At 39.1% G+C, this 27026-nt stretch overlaps 1 protein-coding gene across 2 annotated transcripts in view; it reads left to right on the top strand.

The window, feature by feature from the left end:
* atrnl1b (attractin-like 1b) overlaps positions 1-27026 on the top strand; it is a 115823-nt gene that overhangs the window by 38807 nt on the left and 49990 nt on the right. For both annotated transcript variants that reach the window (XM_041815736.1, XM_041815737.1), the window contains exons 20-24: positions 3776-3869; positions 15105-15157; positions 18513-18607; positions 18763-18841; positions 24881-25038. In XM_041815736.1, coding sequence (XP_041671670.1) covers positions 3776-3869; positions 15105-15157; positions 18513-18607; positions 18763-18841; positions 24881-25038 — 479 coding nt within the window. The remainder of the gene's footprint in view (positions 1-3775; positions 3870-15104; positions 15158-18512; positions 18608-18762; positions 18842-24880; positions 25039-27026) is intronic.

Here is a 27026-nt window from a genome sequence, read left to right as displayed (position 1 = left end):
AGGCAGCATCTCAGTTGAATGGTCTGCAGCCAGGCTTCTCTCATGTAGCATGAATTTGGCATACTGTACTGTTTTGTATTGTATCTTACAGTATCTTATTACATTGTGTCTTGTATCACATTTGGTTTGATTGTACTTACCCGCCTGTATCGTACTGTAAAGTATTGCCTTATGTCCCACTATATCATAAGGTACTGTTTTGGGCCATCCTGTATCATTATATCACGTATCTGTATCTGTATTATATCACGTTTTATTAAAATGTTCTAAGAGTTTTCCTAATGTAACGTTGTTGTAATGTTGTGGTGACATAATGTTTTCATAACGTAACATAACGTAGGTATCAGGCTGTATTTTACTGTTTGATACCATTACGTCTTGTATCAAATTAAATCACATATGTGAATTACAAAGTGATATTAACATAGTTTAAAATTCAAACTTCTCAAAGTTGCTTGATTGGCCAGATTCCATACCATCACCAGGCAAATCCATCTTGCAAAGCTCTGATTTTTAACATTTGTGCCCAGTCTGAGAATGGACGAACCAATCAGCATCATACAAGGAGAATGAGGTGTTAGCTATGGGCGTGGTTTATTTGTACTACAAGCTGGTGAACAATAGCTGCCAGTGTTACAGCTCAGATGTAGCTAGTGGCAGATTTATTAGAACTGGACAACATTTCTTTATGTTTAAAGGAAGAGCAAAGAACCCCACCAAATGCTTTTCTTGCCAGAAAAGATTTCTTTTGCTGATTCTCTGACCAGCTTTGGGAAAAATTTGATTCACCAACTCGCCTCACTGATGGTTAACAATAATAGTGACTTCCTGTTGAGCTCACATTTTGTAGTTATAAGAGCTGCACAAGACAACTATGTCATACAGTTGCTAGAAAAAGTATGTGAACCCTTTGGGATTTCTTGGATTTCTGCATAAATTGGTCATAAAATGTGTTCTGATCTTCATCTAAGTCACAACAATAGACAAACACAGTCTGCTTAAACTAATACTGCATAAAAATGATATGTTAAGATGTTTTTATTGAACAAAACATGTAAACATTCACATTAACCCTCCTCTGGCAGCAATAACCTCAACCAAACGTTTCCTGTAGTTGCAGATCAGACCTGCACAACGGTCAGGAGGAATTTTGGACCATTCCTCTTTACAAAACTGTTTTCAGTGCAGCAATATCCTTGGGATGTCCAGTGTGAATCGCTCTCTTGAGGTCATGCCACAGCATCTTAATCGGGTTGAGGTCAGGTCTCTGACTGGGCCACTCCAAAAGGCGTATTTTCTTCTGTTGTTGATTTACTTCTATGCTTTGGGTCGTTGTCCTGTTGCATCACCCATCCTCTGTTGAGCTTTAGTTGGCGGACAGATGGTCCTAAGTTTTCCTGTAAAATGTCTTGATAAACTTGGGAATTAATTTTTCCATCAATGACAGCAATCCGTCCAGGCCCTGAGGCAGCAAAGCAGCCCCAAACCATGATGGCCCCTCCACCATATTTCACAGTTGGGATGAGGTTTTGATGTTGGTGTGCTGTGCCTTTTTTTTCTCCACACATGGCGTTGTGTGTTCCTTCCAAACAACTCAATTTTGGTTTCATCTGTCCACAGGATATTTTGCCAGTAGTGCTGTGGAACATCCAGGTGCTCTTTTGCAAACTTCAGCAATGTTTTTTTTGGACAACAGTGGCTTCCTCCGTGGTGTCCTCCCATGAACTCCATTCTTGTTTAATGTTTTACTTATTGTAGATTTGTCAACACAAATGTTAGTATGTGCCAGAGATTTCTGTAAGTCTTTAGCTGACACTCTAGGTTTCTTCTTCACCTCATTGAGCATTCTGCGCTGTGTTCTTGGAGTCATCTTTACAGGACAATCGCGCCTAGGGAGAATAGCAACAGTGCTGAACTTTCTCCATTTGTAGACAGTCTGTCTTACCGTGGACACATGAACATCAAGGCTTTTAGAGATACTTTTGTAACCCTTTCCAGCTTCATGCAAGTCATCAATTCTTGATCGTAGGTCTTCTGAGAGCTCTTTTGTGCGATGCATGGCTCACATCAGGCAATGCCTCTTGAGAACAGCGAACTCACAACTGGTGTGTGTTCTTTATGGGACAGGGCAGCTTTAACCAACACATCCAATCTCATCAAATTGATTGGACTCCAGGTTGGCTGACTCCTGGCTCCAATGAGCTCTTGGAGAGGTCATTAGCCTAGGGATTCACATACTTTTTCCACCCTGCACTGTGAATGTTTTGTTCAATAAAAACATGAAAACATATCATTTTTGTGTGGTATTAAATTAAGCAGACTGTGTTTGTCTATTGTTGTGACTTAGATGAAGATCAGAACACATTTTATGACCAATTTATGCAGAAATCCAAGAAATCCCGAAAGCTTCACATACTTTTTCTTGCAACTGTATGTCTTGATGCTTAAATAACTGAGCCCAGTCACCTTTTGAGGACTTTATGTGTTGCTCTTGTCGAGTATTTATATGGCAGTTTACCTACTATGCTCCTCCATCTGATCACTGTGCTGGTTTACATCTAGGCAGCAGAACTGGTCTTGAACTAGAGCTATACCACCGTGTAGTGCCTTGTGGCTGTATTACATCTAAGATGCAAAATTGAACCAGCATTGTGGGCCTGTAGTAACAATTATATTAATCAGTCTAAATGAGTAGTAATTTTAGTGCCAAATAATAAGAATGACAACGTTTGGAGGTCAAGTCAACTTATTTACACATACTTGATGAAATACATTTTATTTTGTCTTTTGTCTGAGTGTTTTTTATTTGTAAACCTGTTGACCTGTCCAATTGTAAATGCAAGTTTTATCATAAAGAAAATTGCTGGTAACAAAGTATACCTAGATGATATGTTTATGCTTTCTTAGAAAAGAAAAAACTAGGTGATCAATTATTAAATGTATTCATAGTTTTACATAATTTATCATTACTTGCACCAAGATAGTCATATCCCTGGACCCGTAACTGTCATTATCTACAAGAGTCTGACTGAGTGCTAAAACACTGGGTTAAAGGCCATCTTGTCACCTAAAATATTTATATGTACCCTCTTGGAAAATGTGCCAAAAAGTAAGGTTTAACATTGTAAGGAGAAAGTGTGTTCACTGACCTTGCTGTGATTCCCCTTCTCAGTGTTTTAAAACTCAGCGAACTGAGACGAATAGGTCAGAGATTTAGTCCCACAAATACAAACCTGAAAAGCTCTCTGGGAGCCAATTCACCCATCTTTCACACATCTTCTTTTGCAATGTTTGTACTCCACATACACAGGCTTGCCTAGCGGTTATCATGTCTTCCGATCTAGAAAGTGGAGCATATTTTTCTCCATCACGTATAAGATCTTTGAAGTTCAGCCAGTCTTTTGGGAAATACACTTGTTTACCGTCTTACTCAGATCGATATCAATTTCATCTTTGTGTGTTCAGTGCAGGAAAAGAGATATTTGTAGCCTAGCTTAGCACAAACACAGCAAACAATGGAAAATGGCTAACCTAGCACTACAGATAAATCTAAAAACAACTGTTATGGCACTGAAGTGGAAGGTATTGTGCCCCCAGGAGATTTACTCTTCAATGTACAAACTGATGTTAGAAACCCCTCATGGAGAATATACACGTATAGAAACCAACACTTACTCTTAATCCACGTTTTCAGCTTTGTTTGATGCTTATCTATAATGCCTCTTCCCCTCTGCTTCCTCTTTGCCCCCCTCCCTTCTCCTCCTTGTTTTTCCAGCCTGTAAGTGTAATGGCCATGCGAGTGTGTGCCAGGTGTTAACTGGCAAGTGCTTCTGCACAACCAAGGGGATCAAAGGAGACCAGTGCCAGCTGTAAGTACTCCAACCACATGTTTACATGCATACACAAACCCCCTAATTCAACAATTATGCAAAAGAAGCATCATGAGACCTTGTAGATTTATCAAAGCATTCTCAAATTGTTAGGCTTCTTATTTCAAACAACAGTCTCATGGACCTACATCCAAAAATAAAGCCTGTCAACGCTCAGTCAGCTGGGGCTGACTATTTTAAAATTCTCAGTTACTTCATTGAAACTCATTTTGATAAATGAGAAAAATACATATTGGGAGATGATTTTTTTGCACCAAGTAATGCAAAATAGGTCTGTGGATCCAACTAAATACCCAAAATTTAATGCTTATGCATATGAAATGAGTTTTTACAATACTCATTTTGTCTTTCTTCTATTGTCAATCAAATCTGGGGTTTTAATGTTTTGCAAATGGTTAATCTTTATCGTATATTACACAATCTTTTTTAAAATTTGGAGTTGTTTTTAGGGTCTATTATGGGAACAAAAATTAGACTTATCAAAAATGTTGTTTCTTAAGACTGTTAAGGTTTTGCAATAGCATCATTGTGCTGCTTTCTCATTGCTCTGATTGTCTTTGTAAGTTTTTATGCAGGTCTCGTGTATCATGAGTAGAATGCAGTAAATGCTAGTGGCTTTCATTGTTCTTTCTTTTCCATTTTAAAGGGGATTGTTGTTGGCTTTTCATTTATTGATGCTGCTGTCGAGGCAGATAATTTTGCGGAGCACATTTTAAGATGATAAAGCTTTGTATGGCATCGTAACGTAACATAACGTATCATATCATAGCCTGTTGTATTGTATCATGTCATGTTGCTTTACAATTTATTAAAGCAAAAGTTTGCAGCACTTTAAGACTTAAAATTTTTCCAAGAATACAAACTGTATCCCATTGCATGGCATTGGACTGCATTGTAGATATTATTCTACATATATTTGAAAGGAGATTGGAGTAGTTGAGTCCAAGTGATTTTCTTAAATGTGCCAATAAAGTGCATTGCAAATTCCCCAAAGGAAGCAAAGGAGTTTCTTATATAAGGAAGCAAAGTTAATCCCCTGGCATGGCATTGGTATCATGCTGTGTCATGTCGTATACTATTGTATCATATCTTGAAATTGTATTGTGTCATATCTCATAGTATCGTGTCTTGTAGTAACATATTGTAATCTGTCATAGTGTTCTTACGGGCTAAACCCAGCTAAATAAACAAAGCAAGGAACCAAACCCCTAACATCCAGTGTATCAAAGAGAAGCGATGGAAAGAAAACAGGACTGATTTTCGGTATTGGAAATGGGTGCTGGCTAACCTCACCTGCGCGCTGGTATCATCTGGGCCTCCGGCGTAGTTCGCTCTTGAGGCGTTGCGTGGTTGTGTGGTTCGGTGAGCCCAAGCTACGTTACTGTTCAGTTTTAGTTCGGTTGGGTTATAACTCGAAAACAATGACAACTTCCATTCAAGTCGATGGGAATTGGTTTGCTGTAGAGTCCGAGTTAGTGTCTTCTCTCAGTGGCAGCTCCCCCGCTACCTGAGTCTTATGACGTCATTTAAAGGTGATACAGTGGCAGCTTCGCACACACTGCTGGCATGGTGCATTCAAGACTGTTGGACATTCCAACACGGCTTATCCCAATGTTTATTTCCCACATGAAAACCAGTCCAAAACAATGTACAAAGAGAAAAGAAAGGAAAAGAAGAGGAACTCTATCTAACATGCTTATCATTCCTAACAGTACTGTATCGTATCGTTATCTGACGTATTCTGTCATATGGTGTTGTATCGTGTCATGTCTCAGCATCTCGTCGTATTGTAATCAGACATAGTGTATAATTCGTGTTGTTCGTATTGTATCCTAATCTGTTCTATTGTATCATAATCTGACGTGTCCTGTCGTGTCATATCGTAAAGTGTCTCATAATATCATGTCATATCTCATTGTATCGTTTCGTATCATGTCAGATCTATCATTATCGTATAGTATCGAATGTTGTCATATCTCATAGTATCATGTCATGTTGTTTTGTTTCGTATTACGTCAGGTTATATCTTATAGCGTCGTATTGTGTAGTATCTTATTGGTTTGTGTTGTATTGTTGTGTATCGTATCGTATTCTTTTGTATCAAAATATCAAAACATAATGTTTGTACCAGTTGTATTGTACACTTTCTATCGTATCCTGTGCTGTCGTATTGTATCATTCTTATACAACCATACTGCATGGGAATGCATCAAAGCGTTAACGTAGAGTAGCCCATCATCTCGTCTTGTTGTATTTTGCTACATCGTATTATATCTCACTCTGTTGTACTATTGTGTACTGTGCTGCATCACATTGTGTACGAAATTATGAATTTATGATTAGCACAAGCAACCTTGTATTTTCATTTATGTAAGTGGAAAACATGATTGATTACATCATATGGACAGGAATCAGAAACAAACTCCTACTTTAGTACCAATCTTAGAACAATGGGTCAGTTCTTTCCTTTTGTTGTTGACCGCAGGCTGGAAATGGACTTTTTCAGCTACCTGCCACAGTGGCCAGTGGATTAAAAAATCTACCAACCACTGACTTTTTCTTACTTTCCACTTTGTTCAAACGAGCAGCATAAGATAATAAAGTATATTGATATAGTGGTGGCTTATTGAATTCAAGTTTTAGGCTTTTTAATAAAATGTTTCTTTTAAAATGGCATGCTTTCTGACTCATTCATAAACAGAAAAAGTTGACTTTTGTTTGTTATTTTGAGGCCGGTCAGACTTTCCATTACAGTCAGGTCCTCAATTTTGTGGACTCAAGAAGGAGTAGTTGCTACCTGGGTAGTGACTAATGGGGGGTCCAAATAAGTAAATTAAAATAAATGCAGCTCTAAGTGCAACTTAACCTCAACTGAGAGGCAAGATAATCAGTTTATTGTTGTGAGCTTATGTTTTGTTCCTCTCTTTGCTTCTACTCATCAAAGCACTTTGTAAACCCTCGTTTTTACAAGTGCAGTACAAGTTATTATATCAGGTGAGTCATTACAATCGTAAATGTTATGCTGGAAAGTGTGAGTGTTATTTTGTTGTCCCATAAAATAAGCCTATTTCCATGTGTTCCCAGGTTTAAAGACAGCAGGATGTTTTTAGAACTGCAGCTTAAGCTACATTTTTTAAAAATCAGAGTTATTACTTGGTGTTATATTGTCCAGAATCGCCACCTCCAGCATGATTTCTGCTGACTTGGTGGAGTCCTGCATGTAGGAGGAACATCTCCACTTAGCTGTCTGCTTTTTCAGTGGTAAGCAGAATGGACACTGATGTTTTTAATACCCCTAATGCAGCGAGAGTTATAGAGGGGTCACAGGCAAACATGAAAGCATGTACACGCCCACACACCCTGTACCATGAGTTCCCTCTCTTTGATGCTAGAAACCGTCTGTGTTGTCAAAATCCCTGCATTTTATGATTAGGATCACGTCTTCACACTCCTGCCCTCATGTTTTTTTCATCTGTACTCATCAGTTACACATTTCCGAAGATATTTAAATAAATCGCAGGCTGTTTGGTGACACATCAGTTTAAAATGAGCCACATGTCCGTCACGTTGCACTGATTCATACGTGGTGAGAAAACTCACCCAGTACTAAAATAACTTTTCAGCATAGCTCGCGTATAGCAGTCGTGACACCAGTTTAAGATACTTCTGAAACAAATTTAGACTATATTCTTATTCAATACAAAGCCATCCTTCCGAACTAAGGGTGTGAAGATCCATCTATATGGACAAATATATTGATTAGATGGTTAGCAGACGAATATCCTCAGCATTTGGTGCAAACATTTTTCAGTTTTATTGTCTTGAAATGACATTTTCTGCTCTGTAAAACAGTTTAAAGATCTTAATTAAGTTATTTAAAGGATGAGTTTGCTTTTGAAATGTTTTACATTTGGAAAAAAAAAAACCAGATGATTTAAATGCACCAAAGATTGTTCCTCATATCAACTTAAAAAAAAAAACATTCACCTCGCCAGTCCACAGCACCAATTGCATTAAAAACAAAAAATGTTGCTTACCTTAAAAGTGTGCTACTTAACCATTTTACCTGTTTAAATCCTGACATTTGGTTCTGTTCTTCCTTTTTTAACTAACCAAATATTTTTTTCGGGGAAATATGCAACTTTAGGTCTGAAATACATTTTTTAGTAAGGCCCAGGTGTTGAGGTGTAATACCAAGTATTTATCCCCCCTGGATGATTTACCCTTTTACTGATTTTAAAAATCACTCATAGTTGATACAATTTGGCTTTTTTGAAACAAAAAAAAACAAAAAAAATGTCTTTAGGGTCAAAGTGAAAACAGATTTCTACTAAGTATGTAAATTAAATAAAAATGCATAATGTTGCATAAGTGACTGCATAAGTGTTCAGCCACTTATAAGTGACTGCGCCAATTCCACGGAGGTCCAGCTGTTTGGTGCTAGTAGTAATGAGTTAAATGGGGATCATAGAGGGCAGTGAATGTGTCCCATGTAATTGTAGTATAAAGACACCTGTGTCTGGATGGTTCAGTCACTGGTTGATCAGTATTCCTGGCTACCATTACACCATGAAGACGAAAGAGCACTCCAAGCAACTCAGAGAAAAGGTTACTGAAAAGTACAAGTCAGGGAATGGATACAAAAAAAATCCACATCCCCTGGATTTCAGTTAAATCCATCATCAAGAAAGACACAGTATATAACACATCTGCAAATCTGCCTAGGTCAGGCCGTCCTAACAAACTGACATTTATGACCACTCTGAAGGAGTTACAAGCTTCAGCAGCTGAGATGGGAGGGCATTTTTTTTAGTAGAAAAGCCAAATAATATTGACCATGATTAATTTATAAAATCAATTAAAGGGTTAAACATCCATTGGGGTGAATACTTTTTTAGGCACTGTATTTTGAGAAAAAAATTTATTAAAAAGATGCATGAAGGGGCTTTGAATTAACTGGCAAACAGAAAAATCCCCTAACCATTCAAATAGTAAGACACAGATTTTATACTCTGAATATTAACTATAATATGGAAGCCAATTTGCATTTCTGAGGCATGTCAGTTACCAAAAATGAATTTTTGAATGCAGAAAAAACACTGGCAGTTAGAGCAGCTGCAGCAAGCAGGAAAAAGTGCACATCCCAAACAATAATAACATCAACAACATGCAAGAGAAGTGACAGAATGTGATGGTAACACAAAAAAAAGAGATAAAGCGGGAGAGAGAGAGAGAGGCAGAAGCGGAAGTGAGACCTTTCCACAACCCTCTGTGATTTTTGTTGACTTTGACTGTAAACAGAAGACACTTTGCGCTAACGACAAAGCGTCACATTAATTTGGCGCCACCAGATGGAGCGCAGCGCGGTACAATGTGGATCCACAGTCGGTTAGCAGGTGGCTAACAGCTATGTCTCTACCCCACAAAATCAGAACAGGGGTATGAAACAGTCCAAGCAGCAGCAGGCCTATCATCATCATCCACTTCTGGAGCCAACTATTCCTCTAACCCAGCTCTGATTATGAGCTTAAAATTTAGCCAACAACATAACACCAAAGAATATGCTCTTAATCAGTCCCATTTACAGACCTTAATTAGATCACTGTTGTCATTATCAGAAACTACTATTCCAGTGATGATTCAATCACAAAATCAGGATGCATTTTCACAGTCAAACATGTGAGAGTAACCTTTTTTTGAGTGTAATCTAATTAGTGTTCTCATTTATTGACTAACAGTCTGGGTGGGGTGTTTACTGCTCTCTTTTTGTAATGTAATTTCTGGTTTCTCATTACATGTAATCACTTTCTCCTTCCCCCTTTAACAAAGACCTCCACACAAGGGTACTCAAAAGCACACACATGCATGCTGAGTTTCGCACATGCATGCACCGCAGCCACTGCTGCCATTAGAACCTCAGGATAATAGCCACAGTAATGAAGTGAACGGTGCATCGGTGCAGAATAGAATTGTTTTTGAGAACAATTGATGAGGTCTGCGCTGCATTACAGTGATGAAACAAAACAACATTTTTCATCACAGTGCTCATTTGGATGCAGGATTCTTCTTGTCCTGGGGGTTAAAGCTCACTCTGAGTGTGTACAATACTTTTGTGTCTTGCTGAAGGACAATGTATTGGTTCATAGCACATTTCTTCCATTTGTGGGCACAGACAAAGGTTCATGTGCAGATTAAATTAAGATAAAGCAGAAAGGTAGGGCATGTGTGCACTATGCATGCAGGTATAGATTAAATTAAGATACAGTGCCTTGCAGTTGCATCATGCACATCTAGCATGGGCAGCATATCTGTTCACAAATGTCAGACAGGAGTGATGTTCTGTAAGGTTTCAGTCCTGTGGCAGTATTTGTCCTCCATGCTCTGCTCCGTGGTTAAAGAGCACTCTAACCCCCTCATCCTCTCCTGTTTGATATTAACAGTGCGCGCGGTGGAGGTTGGCATGTCCCCAGCTTGGTGTCCTGCCCTCATTAGATCAGGGAGAGTGCTGACGCTTGTCCTTCAGGATTTGCTGGTTAGATTAAGGGACTGAATCCTTCTGAGTTAGGAAGGCTTGTTTAGCAAAATAAGGAATTCTTTATGCATACGACTCCTAAAAACTAAAATAAGAGCACCAGTAAGAGCTAAAGTTGCTGCTTTCAAACCTTTTTGGACTCTAGCCATCAGAAATGTATCAGATGTGCTACCTTCTCCCACATATGACTGGCATGTTTTTGTTTTGTACCTTCAACAGTTGAACAGTCCGTCTCGTGAACCCAAAATAACGCAAAACAACCGATGTTGCATTATTTTTAGAGGCAGAGTCATCCTCAGTTCAATGTAGCACCACGAACAGCCACCTCCTCCTCCTCAGCAGCAGCGGTCGTGTCTCACAGCGGGTTTGCTCCTCTCCGGCGTGTCCACTTTCAGTCTGTGTCCTCTGTGAAACCTTGACATTCAATCCTCTAAATCTGACACACAGATGAGGACGAAATCATTAGCCCCCCTATGAAAATCATGTTTTTTCAGTTTTCTGTAAGTGCTGTTTTTCAGAGCAGTTTTTCTAAACATCCTAGTTTTATTTTTAATGCTTACTTTGTTTTACTTTGCATACTGAATTCTTTCACAAAAAACAAAAATTACCAGGGTCTAAGTTATGAGTCCCCTCTAGAAATGACTTTTTGTTGAGCCATAGCACAAACCACTGTTGTGCAATGATGTGCTTAAACTTAGTAATGCTCAAAGCTTGTAAAATCAAGTTAAAACAGGGTTATCTTCCAATTTACTCACAGTTTTTAGTTAGGGTCTGAGCTGTCACTGCCCAGTTATGGCAGCTGATCCTCAAAAAAAAAAACCCAGATGAAATTAAATGCACCAAAGATAGTTCCTCATATCAACTTTAAAAAAAACACTCATCTTGCCAGGGGTAGTACTCCTGACGCCGTAGCTGTTAGAAGAGCAGCATGTCACATGATGGTGGCGTGGCAAAGCCCTCGGGGCCCTCACTGCCAGATGAGAAGGAAAATCCTGCACAGCAAACATCGATCAGGTAGGTCGATCATTGCTGGTGGTACCGAGGTGTCGGCACCTGGAATGCGGCTTCTCTTCAGAAGGACTCTCGCATACCTGCGATGTTGAGGGAACTGGCTGGGCTTGGGATTGCCGGCGCTGCCTTGTCTGAGGTGAGACGCCTTGGCACTAGCAAGACTAGTGTTGGTGGATAGACCTACTACTGGTTCGGCTGCATTGATGGACGCCACATTGAGGGGGGTGATGCTGGCAGTTGCGAGATATCAGAAGTAATTTCTGTCAAAAAGACCGACCCATTCATTTGGCTCGGTCTCATTTGTCCCAGTCTATGCCCCTACAGGGGTGAGTGAACTCCCTGCAAAGGTAGCGTTCTACACCAGACTCAACTTGGTGGTGATTTGGCTCCCAGGAGTGATGCCTTGGTCATTCTTGGTGACTTTAATTCTACCGCTGGCAATGACAGGGCAGGCTACGAAGTATGTGTTGGTCCACATAGCTCTAGACAACGAGATGAAAGCTCTTCAGTGCTCCTTGACTTTGCCAGCAGGTGGAGCTTGACTTGAAAAACCATCATGGCAAAAAAACGAGATCAGTTTAGCCAAGCAGGAGAAGGATATGCATGATTATCACAGTGTTTCCAAGTGTCAAGAACTGGAGTGATATGTATCATTAAGAAATTTAAAGAGAGCCACATGCTATGAGAGAAAGATTTTAAAGACGCTGAAAAGAAAACTAGTGAGGGATGTGTCTAAAGACTCTAGAACAACTGCCAAGACACTAGACTTAACCAAGTCGGGAATTGTAGTCTCAAAGAAGACAATCACTAGAAGCCTGCACAGGAATGGACCAAGAAAAACTCCACTTCTGTAGAAGAGACACCTTCAAGCCAAAGTAAAGTATGTTGAGGACAACCTGGTGAAAGATTACACATACAAGAAGCATCCAGAGCTCCTTGGCCAAAGACATTGCTTATGTTTGGCAAAAGAAGGGAGAGACGTAAAACCCAAAGAACACCGTCCCCACAGTGAAACACGGCGGTGGGTGTATTATGCTTAGGGAATGCTTTGGTGCGTCTAGAACTGCGGATCTCATAAAGGTGGAAGGTATCATGAAGAAAGAAGGATATGTGAAGATTTGGAAAGAAAACTTCAAGCAGTCAGCAATTTTGGGTTATCGCTTTGTCTTCCAACATGACAACGACCCAAAACATACGTGGCTTCTTGTGAGGAACTCCCTTCAGAAGACCAAAGTGATTGTTATTGACTGGCCTGCATAAAGTCCTGATCCCATTGAAAATCTATTGGGTGAAGTGAAGCCCAAGGCCCATGTTAAAAGACCATTAAATCTGAAGGAGCTTGTGAGATTGGCCAAAGAAGAACAGGCTGGGATTCCTCGGGAGACGTGTTGACAACTAAAGCAGGCAACTGCAGGCTGTTATCCAGCAAAAATCAAGGGGGTCAATAATTTGGACCCTGGTTGTTTTTGATTTTTGTGAAAATATTGTTTTCTGTGTGCAAAGTAAAATAATGAAAGCATCCAAAATAAAACGAGGATGTTTGGAAAAGCTGTTTTAAAGATTCCTTGCTCTGTTTAATAGAACTGGGGAAAAACTTGTAGGAGAGTTCATAATTTAGTTTGATTTGTTGACTCGTTAATAAAACATTGAGAAAATCTGCATCATAATCTCCATCTTTCATGTAAAAATCAAAATTTGTTCCCCTTTTTCATGGCAGTAGTGAAGCAAAGACGCAGGATAGTTCAGGATGAAGTGCAGAAAGTTAAAGAGACAGTACACATATGCATTTATAAAAAGTTAAAGAACACTTATCTGAAAAAGTACACTGCCATGTGTTCCTCCTTATGACAGACCTTTGGCAAGCCATGAGCTTGATAAAAACACTCACATACACACAAGCCTTGCAGCAGCTGTCTGTGAACATTCTTAAACATTTTGCTCTGCAGCACTTCATTTAAAATCAGACTATTTTTTGCTGTTGCCAAAATATATCCTTTGTGTTCAGGATTCCCCTTCAGTTGTCTGAGTAAACAGTCTCACCTCACAGGACCTCACAAATCCATTTACATCCTTCTGCTTAGCATATGCACACGTAGAGAAGTCTGAATAAAGGCAGTCCACTCTAGAAATACATTAATCTCACTTTTCAGTAGTGTACAGACTTCATCTAAACTGGTGACTCAATACAAAAGAATCACATACAAAATTGCAGCAGTGAATGACTCAAAGTTCATCTTTCCATTGTCAAAAGTAAGGCGGTGTTGATGTGATGTTCCAGCATTTGAAATTAGGGTGTTTGTCTGCTTGCAACAATAAATTGGAGGCAAATGGAAGGCAGTAATTGTCCAATTTTCCCGACATGTTTAGCTCTGGGGTTAAGAACCTCATTAACTGGAGTTATAGATTCTTTTGCTCCTGGCTTACAGTCATTTTACACTCACAGCAAACACACAAATACATAAATATTTATATACGTATAAATAAAGGGTCCATTACTATTTGCACTATGTACCAATTTAAGAGATGCATGCGTTTGGGTGTGCATATTAAGCAGATTACATCCCTGACATATTTGAAGGTTGTCACATTTTAAGGGCTCTTGTAAATGCTGCTGAAAAATGCAACCCCTTTTCGCAGGCCAACAAAGAATTTATCAGGGGTGCCATTCATGGCACAACATGTCCTGAGACCTTTACTCATAATCAAAGCCTGGTATTACAGTATCATATCAGCTATTGGCACACAATTACAGACAATAAATATGAAAAAGTGCCACAAATGAATTACTCCAACTTCAGAGCCCCACAAACTTCCTCCTACTTTTGCTTCTGGTGAATTTTCCTGATATTACCTGCTGCATTCACGCATTAGCTCACCCAACCACTTTTATAAACTTTGCTTGGGGGCTAGCAGGAGAAATACCAGATAAACTCAAGACTATTTGTGTTCACATACGCAGTTCACATGAGACATTTCACAAAATTTACAAGAATTTTTCCCTGTGTAAAAGGATATTTTTAGTCATCATAAAACAACTCATAGTGAGAAGAAATCAGATGCTCATTTTGCATTCAAAGGTAAACACGCCATGTGCTGTGAGGGGTGTGAACATGTTCATCCTGAGCTCTGATTAACTCTGAATCCTGCAGCTATGATTTAATAAACACGGGTGTGAAACAAAGATAATCTAGCCTTGGGTTTGAGCTGCCTGTTTTGAACTTTGCATTCCCCCAACCTCTTCAACTTAGACGAGTCTTATCAGATGTACTGCTTTTTAAAAGAATTCTCCATGATTTGCAGTTATTCTTGATTTGGCTTTCACATCCTGGTTCAGGATTATGCATCTTGAACAATCAAGCAAAGATCATTTACATAAATAGTGATGTTTGCTGCAAGGATTTTGAGGGATTAGAGTTGGGATGACAAACTGTGCTCTGTGATCAGGTAAAGTTTGCAGCATCGCTCTGCACTGCTTTGATAAACAAAAGTTCGGAAAAAAATCTAATTAACTTTTGCAAACTATCAGATTATTTCAGAAGTTAGAGACCCGTCGAGGCGCCAACAGCCGGAGCTAATGCGCTGGCACTTGGCATACAAAGTTTCTGATAAGAGGTTTTCTTGCTCTCAATCTGTTAGCACTCTTCTTCATCTTTGTTTTTTCTTCTCTGCAGATGTGACTCAGAAAACCGTTACCTTGGCAATCCACTCCGAGGAACCTGTTACTGTGAGTAATTCTGCACTGGACGGACAGAAAGGCAGCTCTTACGCACACACGCAGACACCTTCTTTATTATTCTCATCTGTTCTCCCTCTCTCTCTAACTCTCCGCTTCCACTCTTCTGCTCAGGGCAGATGGAGCATTTTAGCGCTTTCGCAACCAGGGGCACTCGCTCGGTGACAGAATGACTTGTTGTGAAAATGTCAAGTGCATCAGAAAGAGTGAGCGATTGAGCTAATCAAAGAGATGGAGGGGTGAAAATTCTCCACTTGTCTCCTCAATCACCCACCTACTCATTGATTCATTTGGAAAGTTGACTAAATGTTAGTTTTAGCGGAAGTACAAGGAAAATAGATCAAGGTGAGAAATGCTAAAAGGTCGTCAACCCAGGCTGAAGAGTGGTCGCACATTGCATATTTGTGCTCTGTGTGTTTGTTTGCATGATGCGCCGTCCTTCACGCTGCTGCAGGATTTTTCTCTTTCAACACTCTGACAGCAGAGTCTCAGCCAAGGTTTTTGTCCCCTCGTTTTTGAAATGCCACAGCCCGACAGCCGGCTCAATGAGTAGAAGACAGAGACCGAAAGCCTGCAGCTTGCTTTAACCTCTGCACTCTAGCAAGACTTTTTTTCTCCGGCTCTGTTACACACTCGTGTAAACATGACACCCTGTGACTATCTGAAAGGCCATCGAGCACGGACTTGCACTGTAAAATCACAAGGATATGTTTTTTTTCTGCTACTTTCAGTGTGGATTCACAAACTTCTCACTCATGTCTCCAATTCTGTTAGCTTTATCAAAGCCCTTTGATTTTTTAATGCATACATAAGTATTCAAAACAGATCAGGAAACTCTTAAATGTGATTTAAGGCTGAATCTTACAACACAAATCTACATTTCCACCTGTCATCAATTGCGGGCCAAAATAGGAACATCTGGAACCACAGACTCCTTTGTAGTGTGACATAAACAGCAATGCACCCAGGACAATTTAATAGACTGGCAGGTCAACATTTTTCTTGCATTGTTAACCCATTGATATTAAACAGATTTATATCTTTATTTACCAGAGTGACAGTATACAATTTCCCAAACACAATCTTTTTCCCTCAGGTGGACCTTCTCTTTATGTACAGCGAAGCTAGAATAGCTGATACACATAACAGTTTAGCTAGGCTAACTAGGCAACATTATCACTTTTGGTCTTTAAGTTTGCTTGACAACCAGTTCTTATCGCTCTCGACACCCCTTGACAACCTATGAACTTGCACACTTTTTAGAGCAGCTAACATCATGACTACAGCTAATGTTAATTGGTTGTAATCACATTTGCATTGTTGCCAGTAGGGAAACTCAACTCAATCCAAATATTAAATTAGCCGGCACAAGATTTACTAGTCGGCTGAACTAATTACCTCATTTTATATAAATACAGGCCAGAAATCTCTGTCAAATGCTCTTTCCAATGCTCTTTCAAAACTGTAATATAGCTTCTCACCACTAGTAGCTGCTGTAGCTTTAGTTAATGGCTGCAGCCTTGCTGTCAGAGCTTTCCCCTGACACTTCGCCGTACGTAAGCATGTGAAATTTAGCGGTTAGCACGCTGTAGGAAAAGTGCAGTATGACAGCTTTTCCTAACGAGAAAACTCACGTATACCTGCTCAACTGAAGTGATAAATAACTACATTAAGCATAATATTAATCTGCAAAGAGGAACAAAAGCTGGTGAAGCTAACTGCTAACTTTAGCCACCCTCTGCACAGCATATCAGGCTCACATCATATCCCCTGACACAAAGACCCTGTGATGAATTTGACTGTTTTCTGAGTATTTTCTCCTCTTTACACTAGTCCGTTAAGAGCAGTTTTAATTGGTGTTAAGCCGAAAAGGGATATTGCAGCCTGGAACATCTTTAGTTGCTAACCTGTTGGTCAAAACAGGACGAGATTTTTGTTGGGTCATCTGACATGGTGACATTGACTGAAAAAAAATGTGTAGTCTGATTTTGCCATTAGACAATAAAAAAAATTACATGAAAACAACTGACACTTTTTACATAGCACTTGTGCTTTACACCATGAAATAAAATAAGGCACATAAAACATGTTTTTAAATGTTTAAAACACAATGTTTAAGCACAATACCTGAGCTGTTAATAGAGGAAGATAAAAACAGTCAAGTTAAGTAGATGAGAATTAAAATTTAACAAAGCAATGGTTAAATTAGAATAATAGTCTAAAACGGTATAATACAACATTATAACGTTGCACATACAAACACTTTTTCAACCCAAACTGGGATTTTTTAAAAGTATTTCAGGAGTAGGTTTTTCCCTCAAGCCATTGCTATTGCACACAACTATGTGGTCCAATTCTTTGTCCACTAAATCCTTTGAAAATTCCCTAAACAGCCATAAATGTGAGGTAAGCACCTCTAAGACCCACAGAAGTCTTTGAGATGGTCTTTGTAGAATGAAATTTGTAGAAATAATAGAAAAAAAAATTCAGGAGTCCCAATCATTTATATCTTATTGAAATCCATGAAAATGAACTGATTCTTTTCAATACAGATGAGAAAATGAATTATAATTAATATCTTACTACTATCAGTTATGCTCTTTAGCACTGAAAAAAACACCCTCTACATCTCCCATTGAGATTTGGCATGATTAGTCCGCCCTTCTTGTGCCTTTCTACTTTTATCCACCATTACATAGCGAGAATCCCAATTGTGAACTGACCTGAGGACTACACAGACGTTTTTTTTCAGTTCATGCAATCAGTTCAAGAATCCTGCGATCTTTAGTTACATCCACTTTTTGGGAAAAAAAAAAAAAAAAGAAAAAAAGTCCAACAGTCACAGCAGAAATCTGATCTATTACTTCATCTTAAGTGCAGTTTCCAAACATCATTATGTGTAGATTTACTTCATTTTTAATCTCACAGTTGGTCTCTTGTTTGTACTGATGATTTCTGAGTGTCTATCATTCATCTTGACCACTATTAATTAATCATTAGACATTTAATTAATGGCTTTACAGGGCTCTGTGGATCCTGCTGTCAGGTAGTCAGGTAGTCATACTTGTTCTCGTCTTGATTGCTCCCTGATTGCAGTCATCGGCTTTGATTACACACGTTTGATTTCAGATGTTTTCTCCAGTCAGTTTTACTGCTTCAAAGTTTCTCTCCTCACATAACACAGAGTACATCTCTATAATTTAACACTGTCAAAGTTGACTCTGTTTGTCAGACAGTTTAGATTGTGTTTATTCCTCACTGAGTTGACACTCTCTGTTATGTTGTGTATGTATTTTGGATTGATATGGATTTTTTTTTTTTTTTCACTGTCTGATATCCCAAATAGACAACCTCCTGATCGACTACCAGTTTACCTTCAGTCTCATTCAGGAGGATGATAATCACTACACTGCTATCAACTTTATGGCCTCACCTGAGCAGGTAACTCATACAGAAACTCCTCACTTAAACAAAGGCAGTGACTTTATAGATTTACCTTTTTCTATGAAGAAAGACATCAGTGCAGCATGCCCACATCATATATTTTCTTTGTTGGTGATGGTTAATGATGTGGCATTTTTGGTTTCTATCCTAAGGCGAACAAGAACCTGGACATGTCCATTAATGCATCCAACAACTTCAACCTCAACATCACCTGGTCTGTGGGATCAACAGGTACCTTTAAATTTTCTATCTTTATTTTTGATTATTGATAAATAGCTTTGCTTTGCATTTTTGTTTCTGTTTGGTCACAGAGAGCACCGAGCAGTAGACACAGCCTGTTTGGTGTTGTTTCTGTAGTCCTGAAAGATGTATTTTATAATTATTCTATTTATAAAAATGTTGACTTTAAAACAAAGTATATCTAATAACTTCAGCATTGTTTTTAAATCTGTGTCTCAGTTTTATTTCTTATTAAATCAGAAAAATGTACAGTTAAAAAATAAAGTTGATATATAGTGCAAGAGGAAGCAAAAAAACTTTGAAAATTTATCAGAAGCCCCAGTCCTAATAATATTAAAATATCATAGTAAAAGAAACACAATTGACACAAGAAACTATTAACACTTGAATTAAGAATATACATAGCATTAAAAAATACAGCGAAACCAAATGAAGACAATATGAATTTCTCAAATTCATAAACGTCTGTGTGAGTTTCTGGGTGTGCAACATCTAATTTAACACTTTTTGATGTCTTGAGTAACAATATTGCTAATGATACAATAACTCTTTAGTGGTTCAGATACACTTTAGATATGTGGTTAACACAAGATGAGTAAGCATGAGAACCGCAGTTTGCAACGTTTTGCAGATAAAGTTATGTGCTGGACAGAAATAAATAATTATTTAGTCCATACACTGTCATCATGTTGAAAACTGACCTCTGCAAGAAAATAGAAATGGTTGTAAGAACCGACCTGTAAATTCAAAACTTCAGTGGTTAGGGTCAAAAATGCTGAAAGAGAGTTAAGTCAATAGGATGCATACAAATTCAAGGCATATGAGGATGCCAAAGTAGAGTTTTAATTTGAAATTCCATATTTGAGTATTTCCAGAGCCTGCCTCATTTTTCTACTTCATATGAAATTAAAGGGATACTTCAACATTTTGGCAAATTTGTCCATTGCCATAATCCCAATAGTCTTAGTAATAGGTTCGTTACCTTTAGTTGTCAGTGCAAGCTATTTTTAGATCGGCCGCTGCTGAGTTCGGACCTGCTGTGCCAACTCAATGTAAGCAGACGGTATTCCGGCTTTCCCTTATCAAACTCATCAAATACACAATCCAACAACTCCAAAACGCTCTCGTGGACAAGTTGTGACCTGTACATTCACCACGCTATGAAATAATAACGTATAATTATGTAACATTACGACACATGAAGCAAATACTCAGTACTATTTCTTGAGTATACCACTGGGCAGAGTGACACAGTGCAGCAGCCATGTCTGGAGTGTAGTTACGGCTTTGCATTTAGCTTTAAAACATCTCCGTCTCGTAATGTTCCATGATTATTTCATAGCATTTTGGAGTTGTTGGATTGTGTATTTGATGAGTTTGATGAGGGAAAGCTGGAATACCGTCTGCTTACATTGAGTTGGCACAGCAGGTCCGAACTCAGCAGCGGCGATCTAAAAACAGCTTGCACCGACAACTGAAGGTAACGAACCTATTACTAAGACTATAGGAATTATGGCAATGGACGAATTTGCCAAAATGTTGAAGTATCCCTTTAAATGAAGTCTGTACCCTGATGATTTTAAATCTGCAGAGTTTAAGCCCAGGCACAGGTTAATAAAATATTCTATATTTATTGATGGTTAAAAAATGGCTACAATTGCAAATTGATTAACTGTCTCTTCAACAAATAACCAAATAATAGATGGAGCTTTTATTTCACACAAATATTAGCAAATTACACAGTATGAAGAACAACATTTAAATGATACTGTAAACATCATAAAATATTGCAGCCAGTGCTTTAAATCAGTGGTGCAACTGGTAAGTCATGTAGCTGTAATATGTGCCTAGAATAATAGAGGGGGCACAAAGTTTACAATGTACAGAAACCCTAAGTGAACATATAAACTTTAATAACATCATCTTCAAAGGCAAGGATGGAATGGTTTTTGAAATTTAAAGGATGACATCATCTTTAAAAGCAGAGGACAGATTGTTCATGAAGCTGGGGATGTTGGGGGCTTTCCCTCCCTTTTTTATCAAATAGAAGGCCACATTAGTTGGAAAATTGGGTCGAACTGGGTGGTATATTTCAACCATTTACACAAAATGTTACCTTGTTTTCTTTTCTTGGAATAAAAAGGCCAGTTTTCTCAAGAAAATTAGGTAATTCCTTGAGAAAAAAGCATGCCCTTCTGCAACTAAAAGCCTTTCAGACATATTTGTTTTGTCCTGTTTATTTTTTTTATCATGTTTTGTTCCATCTAAGGTCCAAACTGCAACATTTTCCAAGAGATGTTTTCATCTGGTTGATTTGGTTTTTTTTTTTGGTTTTTTTTTAGGTCACAATTTCTTAGAAGGGTTTTTCTTTTTTTTAGGTTTATTTTGGGCATTTTGTGCCTTTATTTGATAGAGGAGAGGAGAGTGGATAGAGTCGAAAACAAGGACAAGAGCGGGGGAGAGACATGTGGTAAAGGGCCTTAGGCCGGATTCGAACCCAGGCCATCCGCGTACATGGGGCACGCCTTAACCACTTGCCCACTTGCGCCCCCTTAGAAGGGGGTTGTGATGGGTCCTGACTCCCAACCAGTTAAGAATCAGTGCTTTGAATTTAAGCAACAATATGCAACTTTTCCACCTCAAAATATGAGTTTAAAAGTCAGTTTAACCCTGGAGTATTTTTCAACTAGGAGTATAGGGTCTTTCCCATTTCTGCAGAGTGGCCCACTTGTCTGCTTTCAGTGCTTTCAGTTACTTTAACATCAGACCACTGTTCTCTTGTGTCCTTACAGCTTGAAGGCACTGGTTCACACACCAGCCTTTTTCTAAAAAAAAGCTAGTGGATGAGCAAGGGAAACCTGAGTGAAGATGGACAAAAAGCAACAATCTTAATGTTACAATGTATCTTCGTGTCATCAGTCTGTTGTGTTAAGCAACTATACTGCAATCAGAAAATCATTTAACCCAAGTTCTCTTAGGTTTGTGTACAAATACCAGACCCCCTCCCCCACAAAACTCCCCCACTTAAACATTTTCTCCTTTTGTTTTTTTAAGTTTTGAACCTTGCTAAAATAACTTAACTTGCTTCTAATAACTAACCCTTTCTATTGTAGCCATTTAGCCACACGCACATGCAGTCAATTTGAAAACAACAGGCTGTAGATGCAAGCAGAGGCATATTTGCACAACATCCGGTAATATCACTGGGCCTTGTCACTCCACATAGTTCTTTGGCTTTTAACTACGCACTCTCATGCGGTCATTAGGGGAAGGCCTAACAGCTCATGCAGGCAGAGACCTTTAGTGGGCGCCAGAGCACACCAGATTCATACATAATGTTGCTATAATTGCCACTTAAAATGTCTGATTGTTTGACAGATGAGTTATTAACTTCTCTATTAACTTCTTCCTCAGTCAAAGTAATTATAAAGTCAGTTTTATGATTTAGAGTAGATATAACAATAATTTATCCTTCTTTGTGAGTGAGTAGTTATTCACTGTTGACTGGGTATTGTAGGTCCCTTAAGGAAAGACGCCCAAGGACACTGCAGCGGTCCAGTGGCACCGTTTATCCCCTGCCCTCCCCTCCTCTCCAGCCATCGACCACTCTCTCGCTGACATTTTCCAACCACTAAAAACACGTTAACCCCCCTCCTCGTGCCCCCAAATGCCACCTTAACCTTTTCGTAGCACCGTCATTAATTTTTGAAGTTGGCTCCCCTTTTAGCCACTAAGATATTGTGTCTGAGAAGGAGCGAGAGCCTCTTCACAATCCGCGAGAGCGTGAGGCGCCTTTGGGTGGGAGGAGGAGGGTGATTTCAATTAAGATAAACGCGCTCACGTAGCCACACTCAAGCTGTCATTTTCACTTCTTTTGTTTCAGAGCTGTGGGCTAGAATGTCAATGTTGAGGACCAGTGACATGAGGAAGAATAAGAAATGACTTGAAATATTAAGAGATATGGAAAAAAGACTCATTGAGGAATTTTGGCTTTTGTATTTAAATGGCTATTTAAATGATATATAAACAAGACACTCAAAAGTTAGCATCACAGATTTGAGTGCACTGAGTTTTATTGGATTCAATTATCAAATACTGTAATCAAATCTAACACTCTCTGCACTTTTTAAAGGTGTTTCAAAGAGTTCTGTGCTGTTACAGTGCCTATAAAAAAGTATTCACTCCCCTTGGATGTTTGACCCCTTTATTGATTTTCTAAATCAATCATGGTCAGTATAATTTGTTTTTTTTTTTGGCCCATAAAATTATAAAAAAAACTCTTTAATTTCAAAATGAAAAAAGATTTCTACAAACTAATGCCAACTGAACAAAAATATGTAAAGTGAAATAATTGATTGCTTAAATATTCACCTTCTTTAAATGGCTGACCTAATTCAACAGAGGTCCAGCCAATTGGTACCTAGTAGTCTCACAATTAGTAAAATGGGGATCACCTGAGTGCATGAATGTGTCTCAAGTGACTGTAGTATAAAGACACCTCTGTCTGGATGGTCCAGTCACTGGTTCATCAGTATTCCTTGCTACCATTACAACATGAAGACTAAAAAACATTCCAACTTAGAGAAAAGGTTATTGAAATGCATAAGTAAGGGTGTGACTAAAAAAAAAATCCAATGCACTGAACATCCTCCAGAGTTCAGTTAAATCTGTCATGAAGAAATGGAAGAAATCTGGCACTTGTGTAAATCTGCCTGTATAAGATTGTCCTCACAAACTGAGTGACTGTGCAAGAAGGAGACTAGTGAGAGAGGCCACCAAGACACTTATGACTACTCTGAAGGTGTAACAAGCTTCAGCAGCTGAGATAGGAGAGAATCTGGATACAACAACTATTGTCTGGGTTCCTCACCAGTCAAAGCTTTATGGGAGAGTGGCAAAAAGGAAGCCCCTGTTGAAGAAAACTCAGATTAAATCTCAACTAGAGTTCACCAAAAGGCGTGTGGGAGCCTCCATGGTCAAGTGGCAGAAAGTTCTTTGAGACCGAAATTGTGCTTTTTTGCCATCAGACAAGATGCTATGTTTGGCAGACACCAAACACTGAACAGTTGTGGCAGCATCATGCTGTGGGGATGATTCACGGCAGCCGACCCTGTAAGGCCTGTAATAGTAGAGGGTAAAATTAATGTGGCAAAATATAGGAAAATCTTGGGAAGATAGCTAAAGCTTGGTAGAAGATTCATTTTCAAGGACAATGACCTGAAACATACAGGGAAAGCTACACAGAAACGGTGAATGTTCCCGAGTGACCGAGTCAAAGCCCAGACCCAATTAAATAGAGAATTTGTGGCTGGATTTGAAAAGGGTTGTTCACACCTGGCCCCTTGTGCAATCTGACAGAGCTTGAGCAGTTTTACAAAGGTGCATCTACCAAATATTGACTTGAAGGGGTGAAATATTTATGCAGTCACTTATTTTACATAAAATATTGTTTTTTATTTTATTGACGTTACTTTACCCTGTTTACCCAGCACAAGTTTTGTTTGACAATAAATAAATGCCTGTCTCGTATAGATGCCTTTCCCAAATAAAGACGGACAGATTGAAGGTAAATGGCGTATTAGTTAAAGTGTTAAAGTTGTATGTAATAGTTAATCTGAGTTTATTTTCCCCTCATCTGCCCTTCAAAGTGTTAAATGCTGGATTACAGTTCTCAAAAGCACGACATGATATTGGTATTCAGTATGTGTTCATCAGACTGAGTTGTGAGATATAGACAGCAGTTTTACAGTCCCTCTTCAGTGCTTTGTTTTCTCCAATTATCATGATCTTGATGTGTAATTTCAAAAATAATGCTCTGCTCTGTTCAAGGTCAACTGAATAAAAGGGCTTAAATACAGATAACGCATGATAATCATAGTAATTCCTTTTGGGAGCTGTCCTCTTTTCCCAAATGGCCTGATGGATCCAGAAATGGCTTGATAATGACATGTTAAAGCTGTGCCAGCTCCTTCTCTGTATGTAAGAGCTTCTAATATCGGTGAACATAACATGAACTCTTTGTTCCGACAGCTGGAACCATCTCTGGGGAGGAGGTTCCCATTGTGTCCAAAACAAACATCAAAGAATACAGAGACAGCTTCTCCTGCGAGAAGTTCACCTTCAGAAGCAACCCCAACATCACTTTTTACGTCTACGTCAGTAACTTCTCATGGCCCATCAAGATCCAGGTGAGGACTGTGTTTACAACCTTTGGACAGCCATATCATCGGCTCTCTTTTCACTGTTATGTTGTCCTCATGCTCAAATTGCCCACTACATGTTCAAACCCTCTCATGGGTGAACAATTGATCCTGCAGAGAGTGGGAGCAGCCATCTTTGCTGATGCAGAGCTGCATTGTCGCTCAGCTCAGGGTGATTTCAAGTGCACTTTATTCTAATTACAGATTTAATGAGCGATGGTTAGCGTGCATAGGTGCACAGCTGCGTTTCAAACAGCACAAAAGAAGCCTTTATCAAACCCCCTTCCACGTGGAGATGCAGGAAGGGCAACAAAACAGTGACAAAAGATATCTTTCAGTTGATTTTTAGTTTAGTTTTAAACTTTTGTTTAAAGGTGTTATTTTAATTTGAGGTAATGAGTTTAAATCAGCTAAAGGCAACAAAGAAGTGATGTGACAGTGAGAGTGACTGAGCCGTGACTTTGTAGGAGAAAAAAAGTGAAATTAAGAAAGAACAGCAGGCTGTTTCTCTCTCAGATGGAGGCAGTGCTATTAGAGCTGTGATTATGACAAACAAATATGGTCTGTGCACAGATGACATGACAGATGACTAACTAGGTACAACTGAGCCAACATCACATCATTTCACGTCCATTTTAAAGTAAAATTAAAACTTTTTTTACTATAGATAGAAGAACTTTGACTTCAAAGAGCTAACTCTCAAAAAAAAAAAAAATCAGTACAGCCAGGTCCTCTGTCTGAAAATGTCATCAAGATTAAATCTAAAATAACTGCTACACTACCCTTCATATTTATTGTTCTGCTACATGAAAGGAGTCAAATACAGAGACAAACAATCATCACTGAACATAGCAGCTCTCTACAACTCAGGGTTTCAGGCTTTACTGTTTTGGTTTACCCTCAAATAAGGGAGGGATAAAATAATGTTACAACAACATATCCTGACTCATGTGACGCAGTCATTACATCACATAAATTGAAAAACATAAGGCACTTTAAACAGATTTCTCCACCAAAAAGATGCACATCATCACTACTTTGTGGCTCTGGATGGTGGAGCTTATGACATGAATAAGGTATTATGAATGGGAGTTTAATATTTTTTAAAAATACTTAAGATGAGAAATTAGAAAAAAAAAAAAACAGGTCAAGGCGGGTATGAGATCAGTGCCAGTGCCATCACCCTTGGTCCTGTACTGCTCTGACCTCCTGATGGCCATCCTCCAGGTCTGCGCCAGGTCCATTCCCTATCTCTCCATGTATCCTCCCAGCTGCCCTCTCCACGACACACAACCAGCCCACAGGGTCCTGGGCACCCAGTATGCAGTGAGCTGGATCAGGCCTGTGAAAGCACAGCTGCTGACCCAGTATCAGGCAGCTGATCCTTCCCAACCCCAATCTCCTGAGCATGTCAGTGTTAGACATGGCAATGCCAGGGATACTCAAAGATGCACCTAAGAGAAGTTGTCCAGTTGGCGCCCCTGGTCATTAATCAACGTCAAGGCCTCACAAGAGTATAGTAAGACTGGACCTTTCGTCCTCTTGCTCAGATACCGGGAACACCACACTTCACCTCTTGCTCAGCAAACCCATTATGGCATGGATGAATCCACGGCCTGCGTTTGATCTCAGCCTCGCAGCCAGTGATATTGGGGAAAAAAATATTGCAATTAGATTATTTTGCCAAATCATTCAGCCCCAGTTTGAATTGACCAAGTGCTGCACACTCCTCTCTTTCTCCTTCAGCTGTGCTTCTCTTATTTACTCAGCTGCGTGCTCCCATCTTTTCTCCTTCCCTTCCTCCCTCCTTTCTCACACCTTCACCAAACAAGATTTTGGTCATATGAGGGCTCATCAACCAACTGATCGACTGGAAGTTGCCAGGCCTAGACTTTCAGGAGAGGTACTACTCTGAGTGAACTTTGGTATGGGTATTTCAGTGATATACTCTTCTTGTATTTTCTTAGTACAATAAT

The sequence above is a fragment of the Cheilinus undulatus genome, linkage group 20, assembly GCF_018320785.1.
Source record: "Cheilinus undulatus linkage group 20, ASM1832078v1, whole genome shotgun sequence".
Taxonomy (NCBI): domain Eukaryota; kingdom Metazoa; phylum Chordata; class Actinopteri; order Labriformes; family Labridae; genus Cheilinus; species Cheilinus undulatus.
Note: the sequence above shows the minus strand (reverse complement) of the source record. Positions and strands in the feature narration are given on the sequence as shown.